The 25,179-nt window shown below is 34.1% G+C and overlaps 1 protein-coding gene across 6 annotated transcripts in view; it reads right to left on the bottom strand.

Moving 5' to 3' along the window:
- LOC136028830 (alpha-N-acetylglucosaminidase-like) overlaps positions 1–25,179 on the bottom strand; it is a 90,674-nt gene that overhangs the window by 36,543 nt on the left and 28,952 nt on the right. For all 6 annotated transcript variants that reach the window (XM_065706756.1, XM_065706757.1, XM_065706758.1 and 3 more), the window contains exons 6-7: positions 24,884–25,045; positions 19,187–19,316 (exon numbers count right to left, since the gene is read on the bottom strand). In XM_065706756.1, coding sequence (XP_065562828.1) covers positions 19,187–19,316; positions 24,884–25,045 — 292 coding nt within the window. The remainder of the gene's footprint in view (positions 1–19,186; positions 19,317–24,883; positions 25,046–25,179) is intronic.

Genomic DNA, 25,179 nt, shown 5'->3' with positions numbered 1-25,179 from the left:
ATATATATGTATATATATATATGTATATATATGTATATATATATATATATATATATATATATATATATATATATATATATATATATATATATATATATATATATATATATATATATATATATATATATACATATATATATATATATATATATATATATATATATCAATATATATATATATATATATATATATATATATATATATATATATATATCAATATATATATATATATATATATATATATATATATATATATATATATATATATATATATATATATATATATATATATATATATATATATATATATATATATATATATATATATATATATATATCAATATATATTTATATATATATTTCAAGTGCTGGTCTATATTAATCACTAATTTCGGAAAACAGTCTTCCTTTTCTCCTTCGATAAATTTCCCTCTGAAAAAAGACCTTAACTAAAGTTTAAACCCCCCATTCTCTGCCAATATCCATACTCATGTGTTTGTCCTTGTGCTATTACGCATAAAGAACACCCTCAATAATTCACTTACGATTCCGAAAATTAAGCCGTTTTCAAGATTTGTTTGATTTAATTGAAATGCCTGATATTTGGCAGAAATGGCTGCAGTGACGAATAAGAAAAAACTTAATCAAAGAAGCCAGTTTAGTTACATGAAAATCTGATTGAAAGGAGTTTAAGATATTTACTGAAATTGATTATTCAAATTCAAATTTCAAAAGTGGGACTGTGAATCTTAATCATTCACATATTAATGTGTAAACTTCGCTTTACATTTATAAGATATGGTTTCTTACTAACGAATTCATGCTAGGCATATTGGATATAGACATGCAGCTAGAGTTTCAAATTGGAGGAAGGGGAAGGATTAAAAGAATTTGTAGACAGAATTGTCCAGTATGCCAAAAAATACGGAAACAAGGTAATATGTAAATTTTCAAAAGTGTTGATACGCAGTGGCAATACCTTGGAATCGTCCCTCTTCCCACCTTACAACACCCCATCTCCCCCTTAGCTGGACTCCTGCCTGGATACCATGGTTTTAACTGAATGAATCTTTAATCATTCACCCAAGCAAGTTAACATTCATTAAACATAAATGTATGGTTTACTGTATTTTTTTTTTTTTTTTAGTTTTTTTGAAGAAAATGCGCGTTCTTGAAGTCACCAAACATTTAGAACATTGCTGCACCAGGTGTATACTGACAAGTATTGACAACAAGCATACTTTTATTTCATTTGTCTCACCTCTGGTGCTCTCTTCACCATCGTCAGACTTAGCTAGTTGCTCCCCCCCCCCCCCAATGACTGAACAAGCAAAATTACTCGAGGAAATCTGGCGCAATCTTCTGGAAAAGTTGCATATACAAAAAGCATATGGACCGATAACTGGCATTTCTTTCCCGATATCTGATATAAGAGGTCTACTCTTCAACAACAAACACCTGAAATCAAACAGTTCGTGGTAACGAACTGTAGTAAGGAGCGACCCGGCTCAATAGTAACCAAAACTCTAAAAAATGGAATTTTGATACCAATAGCTACATCAAAAGAATTGCATTTTAATGCTGGTTTTAAATATATAAGTTTCATCAAGTTTAGTCTTACCCATCAAAAGTTACGAGCCTGAGAAAATTTGCGTTATTTTAGAAAATAGGGGGAAACACCCCCTAAAAGTCGTAGGATCTTAACGAAAATGACACTATCAGATTCAGCGTATCAGAGAACCCTACTTTGGAAGTTTCAAGCTCCTATCTACAAAAATGTGGAATTTTGCATTTTTTGCCAGAAGGCAGATCACGGATGCGTGTTTATTTGTTGTTTTTTTTTCCCAGGGGTAATCGTATCGACCCGGTTGTCCTAGAATGTTGCAAGAGGGCTCATTCTAACGGAAATGAAAAGTTCTAGTGCCCTTTTTAAGTGACCAAAAAAATTGGAGGGCACCTAGGCCCCCTCCCACGTTAATTATTTTCCCAAAGTCAACGGATCAAAATTCTGAGATAGCCATTTTATTCAGCGTAGTCGAAAAACCTTATAAATTTGTCTTTGGGGACGACTTACTCCCCCAGTCCCCGTGGGAGGGGCAACAAGTTACAAACTTTGACCTGTGCTTACATATAGTAATGGTTATTGGGAAGTATACCTGCGTTCTCAGGAGGATTTTTTTGTTGGGGGAGGGGTTGAGAAGAGGGGGATATGCTGGGGGAACTTTCCATCGGTAATTTGTCATGGGAGAAGAAAATTTCTATGAAGGGAGAGCACGATTTACTAGCATTATTAAAAAAAAAACAATTAAAAAATAAATGTGAAAAAGCTTTTTCAGCTGGAAGTAAGGAACAGCAATAAAACTTAAAACATACAGAAATTATTACCCATATGAGGGGCTCACCTCCTTCAAATACCTCGCTCTTTACGCTAAAGTATTTTTAGCAATTTCAACTATTTATTCTACGGCTTTTGTGATTCAGGGGTCATCCTTAATGAATTGTGAGAGCCGAAATCAAAACATGCATTGATACAAAAACGTTCAGAAATTAAATAAAAAAAACAAGTTTTTTAAACTGAAAGTAAGGAGCGACATTAAAACTTAAAACGCACAGAAATTACTTCGTATATGAAAGAGGCTGCTTCCTCATCAACGCCCCACTCTTTACGCTAAAGTTTTTTACTGTTTTAAAAAGAAGAATTGAGAGAAAGAGTCAAACTTTAGCGTAAAGAACGGGGTGTTGATGAGGAAGCAGCCTCTTTCATATACGAAGTAATTTCTGTGCGTTTTAAGTTTTAATGTCGCTCCCAGTTTAAAAAACTTGTTTTTTTTTATTTAATATATATATATATAAATATATATATATATATATATATATATATATATATATATATATATATATATATATATATATATATATATATATATATACTGACATTTATTCCTTAAGTTTTAGCATTTTTGTTTATTAATTTAAAAAAAGTTAAAATATTGGAAAGGTATTTTCTTTTTAGTAAAGCGCAAATTATATTCTGATTTTGAGAAGGAATGGTGGTTGTCAGCCTCACTCAAGTTAATACTTGCTTGCATTGAGTTTGAGTCAGTTATTTATTGCAATTTCTTGTCGGGTTGGGTTTAATTTATTTATTGATGGTGATATGAGGTAGTTTTGAGGAGTTTTTTTCTATAAGAATTCGTAATTTGGCTTGCTATTTGTATGCTGGAGGAACTTTCTCGCCAATGTTTGATCCTGACACAAATGGTACTTAATTTAATCCTATACCTCCTCAAGCTGACCTGAAAAACAAAACTTAAAAAATCATATCTAAGCTCTTTGACAACCTGGATACACTTAAACTCTTTTGATTTATTTAAAGTGTCCCAGAAAGGTAGCTCCTAAGGTTTCAGCTTAGTACTCCCAGTCGCTGTCGATACATTGCTGAGATGTCTTATTGGTAGCAATACACAGAGTACCTTTTGATTTATATGTATAGCAGCATTTAGTTTTAAAGCATAATGGGGCCAATTACATAATTGTGGGAAGTTGGCCAACCCAATATCCCTACAGACATAGTTGCTGGAACGTTCGACTACGTTGAACAAAATATCTGTCTCAAAATTTTGACTGGATGTGTTCGGAAAATAAATGGGCTTAGGAGTAGGGCTGCTTGCCCTCCAATCTCTTTTGACTCTAAAAAGGGCACAAGAACCTTTTAATTTGATTCAGCGCCTGCCTAAATATTCCTTGAAAGCTTCTTTTTAATATTCTTAGCTTCTGTAGTAGCAGTATGTGCATAGCACCTGTGGTTTCTTCAAGTCCCCCCAAACCTTATACTCACGCTGAAAGTTTAAACTTAATGCCAGAAACCACCCCTGAAGCCTTTCTCATGCGTCCTTTTGACAACCTGTGCGGGCATAGTGTCTTTTGATTTAGTACCTTACAGTTTCAAGTTTTCCGAATTTTTAACCTTAATACCATTAGCTTTAGTTGTAGCAGTAGAATTAATAGTTGTAGCCTTAGCTTTAGTGATAGTACCAGTAGTAATAGATGCAGTAATAATAGTGGCAATAGTAGTAGTAACGTCATATCCAGGGGGGTAGGGGATTTGATTCCCCGGAATGTTCGTCCGACTCGTAAAAAATGTAACTAAAATGAATCTGAACAAATTTTTGATGTATTTTTTAAGTTTTTTTTTTTTTTTACAAAAAGAAATCCTGGATGCGGTTCTGAGTAGTAGTATGTGTAGCAGAAGTAGCATTAGGATGTAAATATTTTCTTTTGGTTAGTTCAACGTTCCCCACAACATGCCCTTTTAGTGTCCACTTCACCCACCAAACTGTTCCTAAGATATTGCTTTTGTACCCTTTTGACAACCTGCATACAGACAGTGTGTTCTGACTAAGTTCACCTCCAACCAAAAATAACGAATCCTTTGAAATTTTACCGTCTTACCCTCAAGCATAGGTGTAATAGTAGTCACAGTAGAACCCTTGTTATTAATAGTTGTAGCATTAATAGCAATAGTGGTAGTACTAGTATTAGCCGAAGTATTAACGTATTGCCGTTAAAAGTAATTACAATAGAAGTAGTAGTAGCAGTAAATGAATCAATTATAGCAGTATTAATAGTAGCGTGTGCACATTGCTGTTTGGTCCGATGATCTTCCTTTTTCAGCATTCTCTGAAAGTTCTAATTTAATGCGCTCTTTTGACAATAAATGCATATGAAGTATTTTGGTTTATCTTAAATTTCCCCTAAATATCGTAAAGGCTGTAGTGCGGTAGCAGTGGTAGTAGTTTTAGTGGTACTTGTGTATTATTCAGAACACACTCAATAAGTGGAGTTAAGTTCTTTCGTGAAACAAACTACGATGCAGGTTCATTTTTATCAAATATTTTATATATAGAGGTGGTTAGGTTAAGTCAGGTACTTGATATAATGCACCACCCCTCCTAACGTGCAAATATATAGCCCAAACTTTTGGTAAATGAAATAAAATGCTAATGAAATAAAACAAAATATGATGAAAATATAATACTATATATGGAAAATTGTAAAATTACCATTGTCAGCAAACTACGTATTTACACGCAAATTGACTTTTTTTCAAACATGGCCTATTGTTATTACTTCCAGAAATGTTCCTTCTCGTAAGACTATAAATTCATTTTGTGTCCATTGACGCACTGTTTTGTTGTGGGTACCAACCCCTTATCCTGGAAAAATACAATTGCCTCTTTTTTAGTCTTTGGCAAATCCTGAATCTTCATTTCAAAATCTATGTCCAGACACTACCTTCTATCACTATGAGTAGCAAACTAAATTGAGTTATGTATTTGTGCCATACAACCGGATTTTCTCAGTAAATTTCTTGAGTGTGTTTTGAATGACCAACAAGTACCAAATATTTCATTAAAATGTACCTGCATCAAAGTTTGTTTCACGAAAGAACCCAGCTTCACTTATTGAGTGGGTTCTGAATAATACACAAGTACCGTTGTAGTATTCGCGGTAGCATGCAAATATTGTCTTTTTGATAATCTCCCTGAAGTTCCAAGTTAATATAGGCTACCCAGTCATTCTTAAGCTACGCTTTTCCGACAATCAGTAAACGCACAACATGTTTTGATTAGTTTAAGACTCTTCCTCGATATCAAACGAACTGTAGTAAGGAGCGACCCGGCTCAATAGTAAACGAAACTCTAAAACACGGGAATTTGATACCAAGATATACATCAAAAGAATCAGATTTTCATACTGATTTTAAATATATAAGTTTCATCAAATTTAGTCTTTGTCATCAAAAGTTAAGAGCCTGAGAAAATTTGCCTTTTTTGGGAAAATAGGGGGAAACACCCCCTAAAAGTCACATATTCTTAACAAAAATTACACCATCGCATTTGGTGTGTCAGAGATTCCTCTTGCAAAAATTTCAAGCTTCTATCTACAAAAATGTGGAATTTCGCATTTTTTGCCAGAAGACAGATCACGGGTGCATGTTTATTCGTTTGTTTTTTATTTTTGTTTTTTTCCCCAGAGGTCATCGTATCGACCAAGTGGTCCTAGAATGTCACAAGAGGGCTATTCAAACGGAAATGAAAAGTTCTAGTACCCTTTTTAAGTGACCAAAAAAATTGGAGGGCGCCTAGGCCCCCTCCCACGATAATTCTTTTCCCAAAGTCAACGGATCAAAATTTTGAGATAGCCAGTTTGTTCAGCATAGTCAAAGACCTCAAAAACTATGTCTTGGGGATGACTTAATCCCCCAAAAGTCCACGGGGAGAGGCTGCAAGTACAAATTTTGACCAGTGCTTACATACAGTAATGGTTATTGGGAAGTGTACAGACACTTTCAGGGGATGTTTTTTGGTTTGGGGGGCTGAGGGGAGGGGGCTATGTAGGAGGATCTTTCCTTGGAGGAATGTGTCATGGCGTAAGAGAAATTCAATGAAACCTCTGGAATAAAGAAAGAAACGAAAACAATTCGGATTTCTGCACCTGCTTAATCAGTTGACAAAACGATCAAAATTTCTAGATATTTCAGTTATTTTACAATGATCAAAGATCACATCGAAAAAAACGGTCAGGCAAGAAGTGTTAGTTCTCTTCTGACTCATCTCTTTGACTTTTGTCCAAATTACTACGTCCTTGTCTGCAAAAATACTATGTATGTCTTTCCTCAAAATTAGAAATCGTTTATTAATAGTTATTCAGCAACAGTTTTTCAGAAAAAAAAGAAAGCAAAAAAAAATAATTTCAGCAATAGCTTGTTTTTCCTTGTTCATGAGCCCGAACCTACAGTGTATGACCTGAATTCTGTCAGCACTAATATCCTAGTAATGCATCAATGAATTCAACTATCTTATAATAATCCTTCAACAATGGAAGGCCTTATTTAAGTCCATTTGATCTACGTAATAAAATGGGATTGTTCTAACAAAAAAATAGGGGAATTACCCCCACCCCCCTCAACCCTCTGTTTTTCTTGTTAACATTAAAAAAAAAGTTCCCTCTGGGACGGATATTTGAATGTCAAAAAAGAATTTTCGGGTCATCACTTATAATTTTCTATTGCGACAGATTTTGTTTTTATGGAATCCAAGTAAGTATGCAAGTAAGTACACACAGGTGAATATAATCAAAAGTTTATATGAATGCAATCTGCCACACTACACTGAATAATTTCAGCAGTAAGAAGGAGCTGTCACCCCATTAGCATACATATTACCTTAATCCAAATATATTCCTTGAATCAAAGTAGGGTAGGTGGTAAATTACCCCCTCCCCATTGATTTGAAGGACCTCTCACGGAGGATCTGAAAGCTTGGACCCGAGATTCCATCATTTGAGGCCCATGGCACCTCACTCGTTCTAGTAGTGGATGTCAAATTGAACAATAGTATGCAAAAATGAAGGAAGCCTTAGATGTATCAAATTATTCAGATAAAGTTTACAAGTGACGATAATGATAACCGCTCATTTTCTATGAACAGCTTGTGGTAACTTTAGGAACAAGTACTTTTCTCGATAGTTGCAAGTCGATCTCTTCCAAATTTGTTGCTTTGTAGACTAAAATGGCAGGGATTAGATTTTTGTGTGTGTTTGACAGGGATCTATGTCTTTTGTTACCAATAATTCTAATCAAACACGCTCTCTTCCAAAATTCTACTACCACTTGTTTGATACGTCTATTCATAGGATAAATATCCATCAATTACCGTCTACACGTATTAATTCATATTTTATATACCCTGTGTATTTCTACATAGTTTTAAATAATGAAATCTATTTTTAGGGTTCTAACGAATCCCCCCACCACCGTCCTTTCACGCAAGCTTTACTGTAAGGAGCGAGGTGTCGACGAGGGGCGAACTCCCTCATATACGCAATAAAAACATACGAATACAGAAGTTCATTAGGTAAGTTAATTCGTAAATTACGTATATTTCTTATTAATGAAAATGTTCGTAAAAAAATTAAAAGTTCTAGTTGCCTTTTTAAGTTTTCAAAAAATTGGAGGGCAACTAGGCTTCCTCCCTCTCTCCTTTTTTCTCAAAATATTCCGATTAAAACTATGAGAAAGCCATTTAACCAAAAAGAAAATTAATATGCAAATTTTGTCTTCATTATTCATGTCCGGAGAGCCAAGATCAAAACATGTATTAATTAAAAACCGTCCAGAAATTAAATACAAGTTTTTTAAATGAAAGTAAGGAGCGACATTAAAGCTTAAAACGAGCAGAAATTACACCGTATATTAAAGGGGCTTTTCCTCCTTAACGCCCCACTCTTTACGCTAAAGTTTTTTACTGTTTTAAGAAGTAGAGTTAAGAGAAAGTCAAACTTTACCGTAAAGAGCGAGGCGTTGAAGAGGAAAAGCCCCTTTCATATACGGAGTAATTTCTGTTCGTTTTAAGTTTTAATGTCGCTCCTTACTTTCATTTAAAGAAAACTTGTTTTTTTTTAATTTAATCAAAAGGAGGAAATGTTGAAGGAATTCAATATATTTCAACTTGGTTCAATAAGTTACAGGTTCTAAACGTAAGACAGACACTTAGAACTTGTCATTATCTTTTTCCTGACTAATTACCAGTCAGGAAATGTTTTACATCAATGTTGCAGCATTTTCAATCCTTAGGTTCTTAGTGATTATCTTATTAATTTTTATTTTAATTAGCTAGATTCTATCAATTAATTTTTCCCAAATTATGAATCTCGTCATGTCGGTAATTACATCATAAGCATAGAAGTGCAACCATTTTGGGCTATTTTAGCTAAGGCAATGATGTTATTTCAGTTTATACAAACACCACACGAGTGCAAAGAGTATGACGTCAATCCCCGTATAAGCATCATTGTAGTTAGAATAAAATGATGTCATACATATTATATATAGAGCTCGCAAGCAATAGAAATTATCAGTATAATTTAGTGATGGAAATACAAAAACTATATCGTTCTTTAAAAGACGTATATATGGATAAAATCCTTCCGGTGGAAGAGAAATATCTATTCCGCTACTTTTATCCAGCCTTTACTGGCAACTCTTTTGAAGATAAACCCATGGTTTTATTAGTTGGCCAAAATTCAACCATGAAAAAAAAATTTATAAAATTTCTTCTTGGAAAAGATAGTCCACACCCGACAACTAATAAATTTATGGCTTTCATCCATGGAGACAATGATGAAATAATGTATGGCAACCCACTGCGATTTGAACCACTGTCAAACACCAGAGGTGGGCTTAGCTGTTTTCAGTGCTGTAGAGTCAATGCTCCTGTTTTGAAAAACATCACAATAGTAGACACACCCGGTATACTTTGCAGTGACCAAGGCAGATGGGATTGTGATTTTAGTGCGGGTCTGGAATGGCTTGCAGAACAAGCAGACAGTATTTTTTGGTTTTTCGATGCAAAAAATTTGGACATTCCCGTTGTTTTTCGTGCCTTCAAACCCCATTCGAAGAAACTTCAAATTATGATCTGTTCGAATAACATGTTTGATAAGGAGAACGACGGCGTGCTGACAGGTATTACTATAAAAATTTTCTGGAAACTAGGTAAGCTTTTAGATGATCCAGTAGCTCCTTCAGTATGGTTTTATGATGGATGTGAAAAATTATCTAAAACCGATGAGCTTTTTGATGATGTAAAAAATGAAGCTGAAAAATTATCTGAAACCGAAGGGGTTGATGCATTATCTATTTGTGAGGAAGATGAACATACAGTCGAAGAACGAAAAATTGAATATTTCCTCCTATCTATCGTCAAAAATACCGAAGAAAGAAAAATAAATGCCTTCGTGACCCGTGCTGAGCTTGTCAAGACCCATGCGCTTTTCATAGATGAAGTTATGAAAGATTTTCCAAAACTATTTTTCAAGGACACAGAGAAAAAAGTGCGCATAAAACAAATTGAAGAGGTCTACTCCAAAATAATAAAAGAGCAAAATGCTGTCAAAGAAGATTTTCTAGAGGTCACGAGGATGCAGGAAAAGCTTAGAAAACTTGACTTTAAAAGTTTACCAAAGAAAAAAGAAAAAGAACTCCTAAAAAAACTAAATAGTGCATTATCCGAAGACATTCCTCGGTTAATGAGAATGTTAGAGGATGATGAAATGTAAAGAAGTCAACAAAGCGAAGAGACCAAAGAAGCACTAGGTGATGTAGGGTGGAGTTCAGTAATTGATGAAATGGATCCGGATCAATCCTTGCCCGTATAGAAATCTGAAAGGAAAGAGACATACACCAAGAAAACCATGGGTAAATGCATCACTTTTGAGGTCTACTAATGAAAAAAATCGCTTATATAAAATTAAAATGAAGTATCCCACTGAAATAAATATAATACGTTTTAAAAACTATAAGAATCTGTTAGTAAGGATTCTTAGAGAAAATGAAAGAGTGTATTATGAAAATTCATTTAAAAATTCTGATTCTCCTCGAAAAACTTGGAATTTAATTAAGGAGAAAATTGGAAAAAATAAAAAGCTATCATATCCTGAGGTATTAATTAATACAAATGGTGTAGAAGTTAGAGAACCGCAAGATGTTGCTAATATGTTTAGTGATTATTTTGCTGATGTTGGTCAAGCGATTGTTTCAGCAGGAATAAATTTGTCCCCTTACAGGTCACATAAAGAATATTTACCCCCCAAAGAATGTACGAGCATATTTCTGGTCCCTGTTAGTTTTGCTGAATTTCGTAAGATTATCAAAAATATAAAAAACGGTAATTCAGTGGGACATGATGAATTATCAACAAATTTGTTAAAGAGTATTGCCGGAGTTATTTTTGAACCACTTATCCACCTTTTCAATTTGAGTATCAATTCAGGTATATTTCCTAGTAGATGGAAAATTGCCCGAGTAATTCCGTTGTATAAACAAGGCGATAAATCTGTTGTAAGTAATTATCGTCCAATTGCAATTTTATCGCCATTATCTAAAGTGTTTGAAAAAATTTTAAAAGAAAGGATTTCTAGCTATTAAGATAAAATAAATTTCTTTACCAAATATCAATTTGGATTTAGGGCAAATCGTTCGACAGAACAAGCAGTTGCAGCTCTTTTATTGGAAATAAATGATTGTTTAGATGATGATTTCCATATGGCTACTGTTTTCTATGATATAAAAAAAGCATTTGACACTTTAAATCATGAAATTCTTCTTGACAAAATGATAAATTCCGGCATAAGAGGGAAAGGATTGCAAATTATAAAATCATACCTATGCGGACGCAAAATCACAGTAAATGTCGGTGGAAAAATGACTAATTTAAAAAGTCTTATTGATATTGGTGTCCCCCAAGGCTCAGTATTAGGTCCACTTTTATTTTTGATCTATATTCATGATCTTCCCCGAGGTTTGCATGAGAATATTAGCCATGCAGTTCTATTTGCAGATGATACAGCTATAACAGTTAAAGCTAGGGATTCATTGACATTGATCGAAAATCTGACTATAAGTGTTACCTCAGTTAATCGATGGTTTGTTTCTAATAAACTAGTACCGAATTTTAAGAAAACTAATTTTATGGTTTTTGGTCGTTCAAAACGTTCCACTCGAGAGATTTCTTGTGAGGAGCTACAGGTTGGTGATCAAAAAATTTGTAGGGTCCAATCATATCGTTATTTAGGAGTTTTTCTTGATCCCCTTATGTCATTTCATAATCATATTGAGTACTTAAGATTAAAACTTGCGCAAAATATTGAATCGATGTACCGTGTGAAGAATATTTTTCCTTTTACCATTTTAAAAATAATTTACAACTCACTAATTACTTCTTATTTGAATTATTGCTCAGTTGTATATCTTAATACATTTTGGAAGCATATAAAACCCTTACAGGTACTACAAAATAGGGCAATAAGAATACTTGGAAATTTCTTACATCGACCTTCAAAACTTGAAAATGTTTCGGAAACTAAAACATTATTCCTCTTCTCAAATTTGTTGGATTTAAATGATATACGAATATTAAATACTTCCATATGGCATTTTCAAATCCAAAATTCTAAAAATTATTTCTATGACAAATCTCTGTTAATCTTACTTCCTCGTTCGGATTGTCGGAGGTCTAGGATGCATCAAATTCCTTTTGTAAGCTCTGAAAGGTCAAGGTTTTTGATTAGATACCAAATACCCTTCATTGCTAACAATCATAAGCTGAATGATAAAATTCTGTTTGATCCATCCCAAAAATCTCAGCAAAAATCTCAGCTAAATTTAAAAAAGCAAATATTAAAGATTGTTTGCTAAAATTTTGATTATTCACCATTGATGATGGGAATTTAAATTATTTGATCTTCTTATTTGTGTGTTTGTTTTTGTGTCCCTGTGTCTGGGACGGCCTCCCACACCCCTCCTGCCTGATATTTATATATTTACTTATCTTTTATGAGTTTTTTTTCTATTTTATGTGTCTTCTACCGTATTATATTTTGAAATCATTATTACGATGAGATGTTGATGTTTTTTCTTATGTTTTTGCACTGTCCCAGCCTTACGAGCTCTGCTCTCCGTTGGGGCATAATATTGTTTGTGTATTTTTTGAGTTGAATAAAGAAAAAGTTGAAGTTGAAAAGTTAAAGTTGATCCCGATATAGATACGTACTTCCATCATTATTTGTGCTTCTTAGAAGCGATGTCAATCAACTCCACTCTTTACACTGCCGATATTTTAGCGCATATTCAGTGAAAATGCCGAAAAATCATTGGGCACAGAAAAATTATTTCTTAGAAGCTAATTTTACTAACTTCACACTGAAAAGCCAAACATGCAAGCAAACATCACCAAATAAAAGAAATATAACTATCATAGGAAATTAGTTACATTTATAATCACAACTGGCATAAATACTCTTATACTGAATACCACAAACCCCCTTAGAAGGCTTTGGTACAAACCAAACCATTACCCCTTCCCAGTTCTTGTTTGGAACATTAATTCTTGTGTCTACGCAGTTGCACCTGAACCTTGGAATTTAAACGGTCACTTCAAAGAAAACTATTATTAGCACTGGGATTTCCCTTAGGGAATTTTCTTAGAAGAGCTGAGGGGTTTTCTGATAACCAGTAAGAGTCATGGCAGATAAATTAAAGATATGATTATCCCCTTCAGTCTTCCAATGAATTCGCCAGAGAGGATTGCATTTGTAAAGGCGCATATCGTGACTAAATGCTGACGAGTTAAACCTTTAGCATTCATTGTTTTTCTTATTTCACAAAAACTTATCCCAGCTAGGTGCACATTATTGGCATATATTCGCCTCCGGGCCCAATATTTGCTTTGGCCCCTTGACAAGTTATACACAATTTTAATTCCCCAATGGAAAATCATAAGCACTGTTCGGCTAGTACTTATGTTCGTCATCATTAGCGTCCTTCTGATAGCACTGACACTGGCCACCGTATCTTCTTCATTTACACCTGGTTGAAAAACATACCACGCATGTCCTTGTCCTCCCTGAAAAAATCATGTGGAGATCCATGACTTTAAGTCCACCTAGGTAATTCCCCTATCCATGTCTTTGAAATTGAAACCTCAAAGAAACTTCATAACGATTCTAGGTACCTTCAGTGTTATGCATTTCTTTTTTTACAGATTTTTAGCTTATTTTTATTTTGTTGAAATATATAAATATGTCTTACCTTTGGTAAGACGATCTTAATGCCTTATCCACAATAATAGTTTGTTATTTTATTACTGATTTTTTATAAACGCTTCGCTTACTGCAGTTTTTTTTTCTAAATAGACAAATATGCCTAATCTTTGGGAAGACATATTTGCCTTACCACATTTTGGTAAAAAAAATTTTTATAAGACTTACTCTATGTCTTGCACACAATGTTTTGTTTTTCTCTACAAACCCTTAGATACACCAGTTTTCTTTGAATTAAATAAAAAAAACAAGTTTTTTTAAATGAAAGTAAGGAGCGACATTAAAACTTAAAACGAACAGAAATTACTCCGTATATGAAAGGGGCTTTTCCTCCTCGACACCCCGCTCCTTACGCTAAAGTTTTTTATTGTTTTAAAAAGTAGAGTTGCGAGAAAGAATCAAACTTTAGCGCAAGGAGCGGGGTGTCGAGGAGGAAAAGCCCCTTTCATATACGGAGTAATTTCTGTTCGTTTTAAGTTTTAATGTCGCTCCTTACTTTCATTTAAAAAAACTTGTTTTTTTTATTTAATTTCTGAAAGTTTTTGAATTAATGCATGTCTGATTTTGGCTCTCCGTACATAAATTACTAAAATGAAATTTGCATATTAATTCTTTTTTTGGCTAAATGGCTTTCTCTTAGTTTTGATCAGACGATTTTGAGAAATAAGGGGTGGGGAAGGAGGTCTAGTTGCCTTCCAATTTTTCGGTTACTCAAAAAGGCAACTAGATCTTTTAATTTTTAACGAACGTTTTTATTAGTAAAGAAAAACGTAACTTAAGAATTAACTTGCGTAACAAACGTACATAACTTACGTAACTTACGTTACGTTTTATCCCAATTCTTTAAGAATGACCCCTGAATCAGAAAGGCCGTAGAATAAATAGTTGAAATTATTTAAAAAAATTTTAGCATAAAGAGCGAAGTATTTATCTCCTCCTAAATACCTCGCTCTTTATGCTAAAGTATTTTTAGAACCCTTCATATGCGTAATAATCTCTGTTCGTTTTAAGTTTTAATACTTCTCCTTACTTTCAATTGAAAAAAATTTTTCATGTTTATATTTTCATTGTTTTTTTTTATAGTAATGCTAGAAAGTCCTGCGCCCTTTTAATTGAATTTCTCTTCCCCTATGAAATACTCCTCCAAGGAAAGATCCTCCCATATAGCCCCCTCCCCTGAACCACACACCCAAACCAAAAAAATCCCCCTGATAACATCGGTACACTTCCCAGTAACCATTACTGTATGTAAACATTGGTCAAAGTTTGTAACTTGCAGCCCCTCCCCCAGGGACTGTGGGGGGTAAGTCATCCCCAAAGACATAGTTATTATGGTTTTCGACTATGCGGAACAAAATGGCTATCTCAAAATTTTGATCCGTTGACTCTGGGAAAAAAATGAGCGTGGGAGGGGGCCTAGGTGCCCTCCAATTTTTTTGGTCACTTAAAAAGGGCACTAGAACTTTTCGTTTCCGTTAGAATGAGCCCTCTTGCAACACTCTAGGACCACTTGGTCGATACGATGACCCCTGGGAAAAAAAAAAAAAAAAAAAAAAAAAAACAAATAAACACGCACCCGCGATTTGTCTTCTGGCAAAAAATACGACATTCCACATTTTTGTAGATTGGACCTTGGAATTTTGTGTATAGGGTTCTCTGATACGCTGAATGCGATGGTGTAATTTTAGTTAAGATCCTATGACTTTTAGGGGGTGTTACCCCCTATTTTCCAAAATAAGGCAAATTTTCTCAGGCTCGTAACTTTTGATGACAAAGACTAAATTTGATGAAACTTATATATTTAAAATCAGCATAAAAATCTGATTCTTTTGATATATCTTTAGTATCGAAATTCCGTGTTTTAGAGTTTCGTTTACTATTGAGCCGGGTCGCTCCTTACTACAGTTCGTTACCACGAACTGTTTGATAGACAAATATGTCTTATTTTTTGGCCTAAGCTTTGATTGGGTAGCAAAAGAATTTTATTTATTACTGGCTAACGTTCTTCTATCGTTGTATTGTTTGTCTTATCGTTGTTTTTTCTTTTCTGTTTTGTTTGCTTAAAAGATAAGGGTATTCCAAGCTGGGGGGATGGTGGTGTGGGTGGTACGTGATGAATCCTAGTTTGAAGGTAATTTGAATTTGCAAGACTCTAGCTACGGTCAAGTCCTCTCCTTGGGTGAAGCAACTACTTCGGTTTCAAAATGATCCAAATGATGTTCTTAGTTTAATAAATAATTCAATAGTTCAGTATAATAAACTTACATCAAATCCCCATTTTTCAGCTGCTAGTAAGTATATTTCAGATTTAGATGAAATTTCTAAACAAGGTGGCTGCTTTTTTGTGCCTCAGCTAAATGTTCAAGGTCGTAGTTCTTCATTTGATGAGTTAAAACACATAGTACTAGTGGCCAACCCGATTTTATTGGTCTTTGTGAGACTTTCCTCGATACGAAAATCGAATCTCTATTGCATCTCCCTGGGTATAAGACGGGGTATTTGAACCGTAGTAGGATGGCTAAAGTTGGCCTTGCTTTTACCTGTTTTTTCCATGTATGATTTTTCTCACTTAAAATTTAATGATTAGATCGCGGTTGGCAAGTCATTCGTGGGGTATTTTTGAAAATAAAACTGATGTAGATTCTCTTTTTGATTCTTTTTATGACTCTTTGAAAGAAATTATATTGGATACTTGTTATGCGTCCCAGTCGAACCCGGGATCGAAGAAAACAGCCCCTTTGAATCATTGGATGACTACTGGACTCCTTAAAAGCTGGTAAAAAAAAACAACTTTGGAAGGCTTAAAGGTCCTCTAAGCGATCTTCGCACGACTATCGACTTCAACTTTTTGAAGCTTATACAAGAGTTTATAATTCGCTTTGCCTGAGGGCCAAATCGTTATTTTACTATAATTAATTCTCTGCGTGTGATAAAGACACTAGGAAAACATGGCACGTAATCAATTCTGTTATCAGTTTCCCCTCTGGCCAGTTTCTTAGCCCCCTTCTGTCCCTTCAAGCGCTTTGATTGATGGCAAAATCGCGGAGGGTGAGCTGAAAGTGCAAGACGCGCTTACTTCTTACTTTGCTAAAATCGTGGAAAGTACAGCCTCTTCTGTAAGTCCTTCTTCTTCTCTAAATCATTTCAGGTCTTATCTTGTACCTGCTTTTCTTAAACTAATGGCTTTAGAGCCTACCTATTAAGCTTAAATAGCCCGAATTGTTAATGGTTTGAAGGGATCTTCATCTCTGGCCCAAACCGTATTTCTACTAAGGCTGTCAAGTTAGTTTTTCCTGTAATCGTTTCTGCTCTTAAGATACTTATCAATATGTCTTTTGAAAATGATGTCTTCCCAAGTGCTTTAAAGCGTGCTCGTGTTATTATACTTTTCAAAGGTGGTTTACAGAATGATCCTGCTAGTTATCATCCTATATCTCCCTTATCAGTGTTTAGTAAAATTTTTGAAAAAGCTATACTTTCTCGACTTCTTGATTTTCTTACTTCTAAATTTTTTTTTCATGATTCCCAGTTTAGTTTGAGGGCATAGCATTCAACTGAGCATGCATGTACGAATCTCTTGAATTATTTACATACATCTCTTGACTCTGGTGTAGTACCTGCCGCTCTTTTCTCGATGCATGAAAAGTATTTAATTCAATGACAAACAAGATGCTTCTTTGGAAACTATCCCGTATTGGGATACGAGGGAGTACTTTTGCTTGGTTTCTGTCATATTCATCTGGCCGAGTTATCTTGGTTGATCCTCCTTTTTTCAACCCGTCTAAAATAGAGTTTGGTGTTCCACAAGGATCTGTGATTGGGCTGATACTCTTTTTAATGCATGTTAATGACCTCATAAATAAGGTCAAAATCTAAAACCTACCAATTGCTGTTGTCTTTGTCAACCTGCATTTTTCACTAATTGTGACAAGATGTCGTCCTTCTCCGATACACTTTTAACTTTAGCAGATGATAGTATTCACGGTACAGCCGGTAGAACTGATTCCAATCTCCGTTCAAAATGATTGCTCTTTTTGAAAGAGTTACTCAGTGATTTAACGTTAATTATCTTATGTTAATGATTTGATGTTAATTATCTAGAAGAATCCCTCATATGTGTAATAATCTCTGTTCGTTTTAAGTTTTAATGCTGCTCCTTACTTTCAACTGAAAAAACTTTTTCATATTCATTTTTTCATTGTTTTTTTAAATAATGCTAGAAAATCCTGCGCTCCCTTCATTGAATTTCTCTTCCCCCATGACAAATTCCTTCGAGGAAAGATCCTACCATGTAACTCCCTCCCCTATATCTTTGTATCTTTTGCTTGATTTATCATTAAGAAAAAAAAAACTGTACATTCCAAGCCTCTGTATTTTAAAAAAAGCTGCCTTAAATCTTTGGTATCAAAACCTTTAATTTAAACATTAAACCTTTGGTATCATTAAGATAGAAAAACTATTCATTCCAAGCCTCTGTATTAAAAAAAAAAATGTTGCTTTAAACCTTGGAATCAAAACCTTTGATTTAAACCTTAAACCTTTGGTATCATTAAGATAGAAAAACTGTTCATTCCAAGCCTCTGTATTTTAAAAAAATGCTGCCTTAAATCTTTGGTATCAAGACCTTTGATTTAAACCTTAAATCTTTGGCATTATTAAGATAGAAAAACTGTTCATTCCAAGCCTCTGTATTAAAAAAAAAAATGTTGCTTTAAACCTTGGAATCAAAACCTTTGATTTAAACCTTAAACCTTTGGTATCATTAAGATAGAAAAACTGTTCATTCCAAGCCTCTGTATTTTAAAAAAATGCTGCCTTAAATCTTTGGTATCAAGACCTTTGATTTAAACTATAAATCTTTGGCATTATTAAGATAGAAAAACTGTTCATTCCAAGCCTCTGTATTTTAAAAAAATGCTGCCTTAAATCTTTGGTATCAAGACCTATGATTTAAACTATAAATCTTTGGCATTATTAAGATAGAAAAACTGTTCATTCCAAGCCTCTGTATTTAAAAAAATGCTGCCTTAAATCTTTGGTATCAAGACCTTTGATTTAAACCTTAAATCTTTGGCATTATTAAGATAGAAAAACTGTTCATTCCAAGCCTCTGTATTAAAAAAAAAAATGTTGCTTTAAACCTTGGAATCAAAACCTTAAACCTTTGGTATCATTAAGATAGAAAAACTGTTCATTCCAAGCCTCTGTATTAAAAAAAAAAAATGTTGCTTTAAACCTTGGAATCAAAACCTTTGATTTAAACCTTAAACCTTTGGTATCATTAAGATAGAAAAACTGTTCATTCCAAGCCTCTGTATTTTAAAAAAATGCTGCCTTAAATCTTTGGTATCAAGACCTTTGATTTAAACCTTAAATCTTTGGCATCATTAAGATAGAAAAACTGTTCATTCCAAGCCTCTGTATTTAAAAAAATTTTGCCTTAAACCTTCGCTCTGGTTGGTCTACTCTATAGTAAGCATTGTTTAACTCATCAGATTACGTTCAGGCCGCTCCCAGTGCCTACCTCAGATATGAACCTCTCTCCAATTTGCGCAAAAAGTGGATCTTCTGGGTGAAGCAAGGAAGGGCAGCAATATTTGTCATCAAAATTATTCCACCTTTCAGCTTTAGCCACTTCGTGGTCAGGATAAATTCTGTAAAAAAAACAACAACAACAAAAAACAAGTATTTTCAAACTCTAAAACAAGACCTTAATGCAAAGAAATTTGGCTTTGCGTTCGGACGTCTCTATCAACGGAGAAAAAAAATAGAAAAGGAGAAAAACTTTATCAAACGTTTAACATACACAAATACTGCTGTTAACAACACAGTGCATCACCAAACTGGCAGAGGCAAACCCAACTCAAGCTCCTCCTCCACCCCACTCTATTCAAAGGTTTCCACTTTAATCCCTCCAAGAAGTTCAAATTTCCTTTAGATCCTTCCTTGCAGCCTCGACCTACCTAATTTGGGGACGGCCTTCTTTTCGTTTGAACTTATAAACTTTTTTTTAAATATTTGAGCCTTCTAAATGCTTCTCCCTACCCCATTTCTCCCTCCCACTTTTAAAAATCGAACAAGGCACTAAGAGTTGGAAAGGATACAATATAGCAGTCGATTAAGAAGTATTTAGCAACATCAACAAAAATTTGGTACCAAATTTACCAAAATCAAATATTCAGCCCCTAATAGCCTTTTTGAATTAGGAATGAACAAAAACACACTTAATTTGAACTTTAACTGATCATAGACTACTACTACTACTAATAACTCACTGCAGCACCAAGCCACATGAGGCCAACACAGCTATGCACGCTCCTCCTCCAACCTAATCTATTCAAGACCTCCCTCTTTACACACTCCCAGGAAGTTTCTATTTCCTTTAAATCTTTATTTATGATATCCTCCCAACCCAGACGAGGACGAGCTGCTTTCCGTGTTGCCCCAGACGGTTTGCCAAATAGGACAATCTTCGGCAATCTGTCATCCTTCATCCGCAGAACGTGGCCTAGCCATCTGAACCTTTTTTCATTATATAGACGTTAAAGACAATAAAATCATTTTATTCTAAACAACACCCTGGTAGAAGAAACTTAGTATTTGCTCTTATGTATTTTCAACTCTGTACTTCAAAAATCAGACAAGGCATCACGGAATTTAAACGCTCCTAAACTTTTGCTAAAAAGTACTTAATAGTGTCTTTTCGAACATTTGAATTTTGGCCTTAATCAAGTAGGCTTCAAAAAAGGAATGGACTGTAAGCATGCCCATGCAACAATTGATACAATTATTAATGAGTGAAGGTTTTTTGGCTCCCCGCTTTATACACTTTTAATTGATATAAAAGGAGCCTTTAGCAATATTTCATATGCGTTCGCTCTTTCAGCTCTAATAGAGTTTAAAGTCTCCTTTCTGCGGTTAGATTTCTTAGATCGTGTTATCGGGGGCTTAGAATAAAAATTGCTTCTGATTCTTTTTCTAATCCAATCCAATTTCTGTTCGTCGTAAAATTAGATATTATTTTATTGAGCAATTCTAAAGCTAGGTTATTGAAAATTTTAACAAGATTAAATTTAAATTAAATTTAGATTAAATTAAAGATTAATCTTTCTAGCAAGATTAAAGACAGAGGCCTTTCTATCAGTATTAAATAATGTCAATATTTTCCGATCAATGACAATAATGGACAGAACTAATTTGCACCAAGCGTACTTCATTTCCGATTTCTGAAATTCTGATGTTATAGAGATTACCTTATTGTGTTTTAGCTCGAAATTCAAAGTGAATACTAATTTTAATTATTTAAGAGAAAATTAGAAAGGAATTTGACTCAATAATACGGCTTCGTGGTATCTATCATCGTGACAGTTTAGGTTCTCTTTTTAATGCAGTTGCCCACACGCATGCTCTCTATCCTGCTGTTCTTTTTCGAGATTTTAAAATCTCCGATTTATCTTCAATTAATTTGCTATTTAAAATATTATAAATTTTTGCTCGATTTTTAAACTTGTTCTAGTAACACTCAATTAGTTGCGTTGCAAAATCCGTTGCAGAGCCTGTACCGAAACTTCAACCTGTGACTGTGTCACATGCTCGTTATGAGATTAGTTTTGTGCCCTCGTTTGTTAAGTTGTTTAATGCTGGGTCGACTTTTTAATCCGGATTATTGTTGTTAATTGTATATATTATAATTTTGTGCATACTTGTCGACTTATTTCCGTGTGAACGTGACAATTATTATTGTTAATTGTATATATTATAATTTTGTGAAAGTTAATTTTGACTTGTCGACGAGTTTTTGTGTGTGTATGACAATAAAAACTAATAATCGGCTCTGTCCGTCGCATGTGTTTTAAATAAAATGAATTTGAATTGAATTGAAATTGAGTCTTGAGATTTGAAATTAAAGAGGCGTTTGAATTAACTAGGATTAAGAGGGAAAATTTTTATCATACGTCTAAAAATTTTCTTTTTAGGCACAATCTTTTCCCGTTTTTCCAGAATTTAAATAGTGTTTGATATTTTTTTGTCGCGTTTTGCTTGAGAATTTATATCAGTTATGTTATTAATCCTATTTTACACAAATACTTTGTTTCGTTTGTTGAAAAACTTTCGTTTTTCGTTTGCAATTTCATTTAGGTTTTTTTATACTCCTCAATTTCCAGGGAAACAAGGAAACAAATCAAAAGACAGCTTATCAGAATTTTGAAGAAAAAATAGGTCAATACTAATACGATAGGCTAAACCAGTACTATTCCAGTAACATCGACAGCTCACCTAGATATGAGGCACAGTCTTTACGTTTTCGTAGCTGTCCTAACTGCTAGAAATCACGGAAGGCTGTCATTTCCGATACTTCAACAAATTCTTCTACACTACAGCTGTTAAAAATGCTACCCATCTATTCGTCCCTGACAGCTGGATGAGTCGTACAAATGTAAGTAAAAAAAATAACTTCTGAGACTTTGATTAAACTCCTGTCTGGACTGCTGATTCGTGCTTCAGTTCCGTTGAATAGTTTTGTTGCGGCACGCCACTTCCGTGAATTCGATTTCAGAAGGGGGGCTACATTTTCCCGTACGTATCTCTTTCAGAAAACTTAGAGGGTTGAGATAGTTTCATTTTTCATCTTACTTACATTAAGTGTGTCTTCTGCGCCATAGGGCTTACATCAAACCTCGATCACGGTGTTTAACTTGGTGTCTAACCACTTATTATCCGTTTCACAGACCGTATGGTCTTTGACTCGGAATACTTCGTAGAACTTTTGCTGCAGAATCGAGTATAACATTGCCACTTTTTCTTAAATAGTTCCTGTATAAAGAAATTGAATCAAAGTCGAAGCTAGGGATCTACCTGCCAAAGGACTGGACAGAGCTATCACACAAGTACTCTGTATTTAAGAGTATATCCTTTAAACAGAAAGCTTTAATTTATTTTCAATGAAGTGTTGCCGATTGTCAAGATGAATTTTTCAACTCTGATCCAAAACAAAGTAAAACGAATAATGACTTTTTCCTCATTTTTTTCTTCAAGACTTCTTCATTTTCTCTTCAAGAGTTCTAGAATTTTTCTTCACCATGTATCACAAGTTCGGCTTCCGAGGCAAAATTTTACTTCAGTCAGAACTGAGCTCAAAGGCATAGACTGTTTTCTATTGTTTTAAACTAAATGAGTTAGAAATCATAAATAATATGTGCGGTGAATTAGCCATGTGAACTTATTCATAGACTAAATAATTCCATCTCAATTGCCATAGAAATACTAAACATAAAAAAGACTTGAACCACTGAATCTGTAAAGCAAAAATTTTATTTAGTAAACCTTATTGGTAAACCTTAAAATTACCTAACCTTACCTTACCTAACCTTTACCTAACCTTAAAATTTAAACCTTAAAACTTTATTGGTAAACTTTACCGTTATTCGGTAAAGGAAAATGACTTTAAACAAAGATCTCAATAAACATTACAGGACGTTAACATTAGACAAAAATATCAAATCCTTGAAAAAAAAACTGTTGAAAACAATAGAAATCTGTTATTAGTGGGGAATTACTTATGACCCCCCCCCCTTTCTCTACGGTATTGCATCTTAAAATTTGTGTTTCTTTCTCTTCTTGTTTTCTTTCTTCACTTTTTCTTCGTAATTTGCAAGGTTGTTACGAAAGAACAATGCGCGTCAAATAACAAGTGCCTAAAGAAGATATGACATCAAAGAAAAAACCTGCACAGTATAAACGTTGTAGGGAAAGATTTTATCAAAAATTCAACAAGTACTTCTAAGTTTTTAGAAACTTAGTACCTACTTGTCCTGGTACAAATTGCATCTTACTCAATATTTGTGAGAGCTGTCTGAAACAGGTCAATATTCAATCTAGTTTGAATTAAATAAAAAAAAAGTTTTTTTTTACTGAAAGTAAAGAGCGACATTTAAACTTAAAATGAACAGAAATTACCCCGTATATGAAAGGGGCTGTTCCCTCTTCAACGCCTCGCTCTTTGCGCTAAAGTTTGACTCTTAATCTCAACTCTACTTTTTAAAACAGTATAAACTTGGTATCAAAATTCTGTTTTTTAGTGTTTTGGTTACTATTGAGCCACTACAGTTCGTTACCACGAACTGTTTGACGCAGCTTTTACCAATTTTACTTGAAAATTAGCTTCCAGTTGGCTCTAGTTTCCGGGAAACGGGGCCTAAGTTTACTTGTACGCCGGACAACGAAATTGTCAGTATGACAAGTTTCATAATGTAGAGAATAATTTTATGTAGCTCCCCAAAATGTAATATCATATTCATCAATCTGGCCTGAGGTCTACACTTTCCATAAAAATAACACAGATTGGACCTTTACCACTTTTTAGAAATAAGCTGGATTCGGTGAACCAGAAGAAAAATTACAGGACAAAATCAAAGTGTTTATCCCATAGAACAAGTACAACTTTTACTAACTTTTCTTTTAAAATTAGCCTGATGCCAAAAAAAAATTGACCAGATGCCGAAAAAAAATGAACACGACTGCTAAATTTTTCAGAATGTGCTCTCTACGATCGCTCATTAAAGTATAATTCGTGTGCAAGCTTATCTGCATATCTACCAATTATAATATAAAAATTGTAAGACCTGTAATTTCAGGGGTTGAGTCTGGAGGTCCCTTCCTCCACTGGGCTCTTGCACAAAGAAAAGCAAAGAAGGCTATTAGAAATAGCTGTTATTACCCTGTCATAACCTTTGGAATTTCTATTCTTTTTTGTTTGATGGCTCTTGGTGTATTTTTCCTTTTGCGAGAATATCCTGTTTGAGAGTTAAGTTGACTTTCAGCTTTTGACTAACTTATTTGCAATTTATTCTCATGTTTCTTTTGAGGCCCTTTCACTAGCACATGACCCTTTCCATGTGCTTAGTTAGAAATCAATGCGTCGCTATCATGACTTCTGATTAATCAATCAGAAGGGGGTGTGATGATTAATCAATCACCCCCCCTCTCGTCAAGACATACTTTTTTTCTACTTGGTCCTTCTAAATTATTCTCCATATCCCCTTTTTCCCTCTCAATGTCTTTAAAAATCGAACAAACCACTGAAAGCTGGAAAGGATACGATATGCCACTCGATTATGAAGCTTTTAGCAACATTAACAACAATTTGGAACAAAATTTGCCAAAATCAAATATTCAGCACTAAACAGCCTCTTTGAATTATCCTGCAATAGACCTAACTTACCTCGAAATATTCCTAGGAACAAATCCAGCAAACGCAGGCAATACAGGCTTCATTCCAAAACTTCTCATTCGATTCAAGATTTTGTGCTGAAGTTTAACCGTTCTTATATGCCAGGAATCTGAGAGAGGACCACCCCAGCCTCGAATATTTCCCATTCGTCCCCTGGAAGAAATGTCAATATGAATTAATGGTTTCAATGTTTTGTTAAAGAGATCAAGACTGATATAGGACGTCGGGAAAGCAACTTGGTCAGGGCAATAATGGTAATTTATTTTTACCCTCTTTCAATAGGTAGC

This window comes from Artemia franciscana, chromosome 7 (genome assembly GCF_032884065.1).
Source record: "Artemia franciscana chromosome 7, ASM3288406v1, whole genome shotgun sequence".
NCBI lineage: Eukaryota > Metazoa > Arthropoda > Branchiopoda > Anostraca > Artemiidae > Artemia > Artemia franciscana.
Note: the sequence above shows the minus strand (reverse complement) of the source record. Positions and strands in the feature narration are given on the sequence as shown.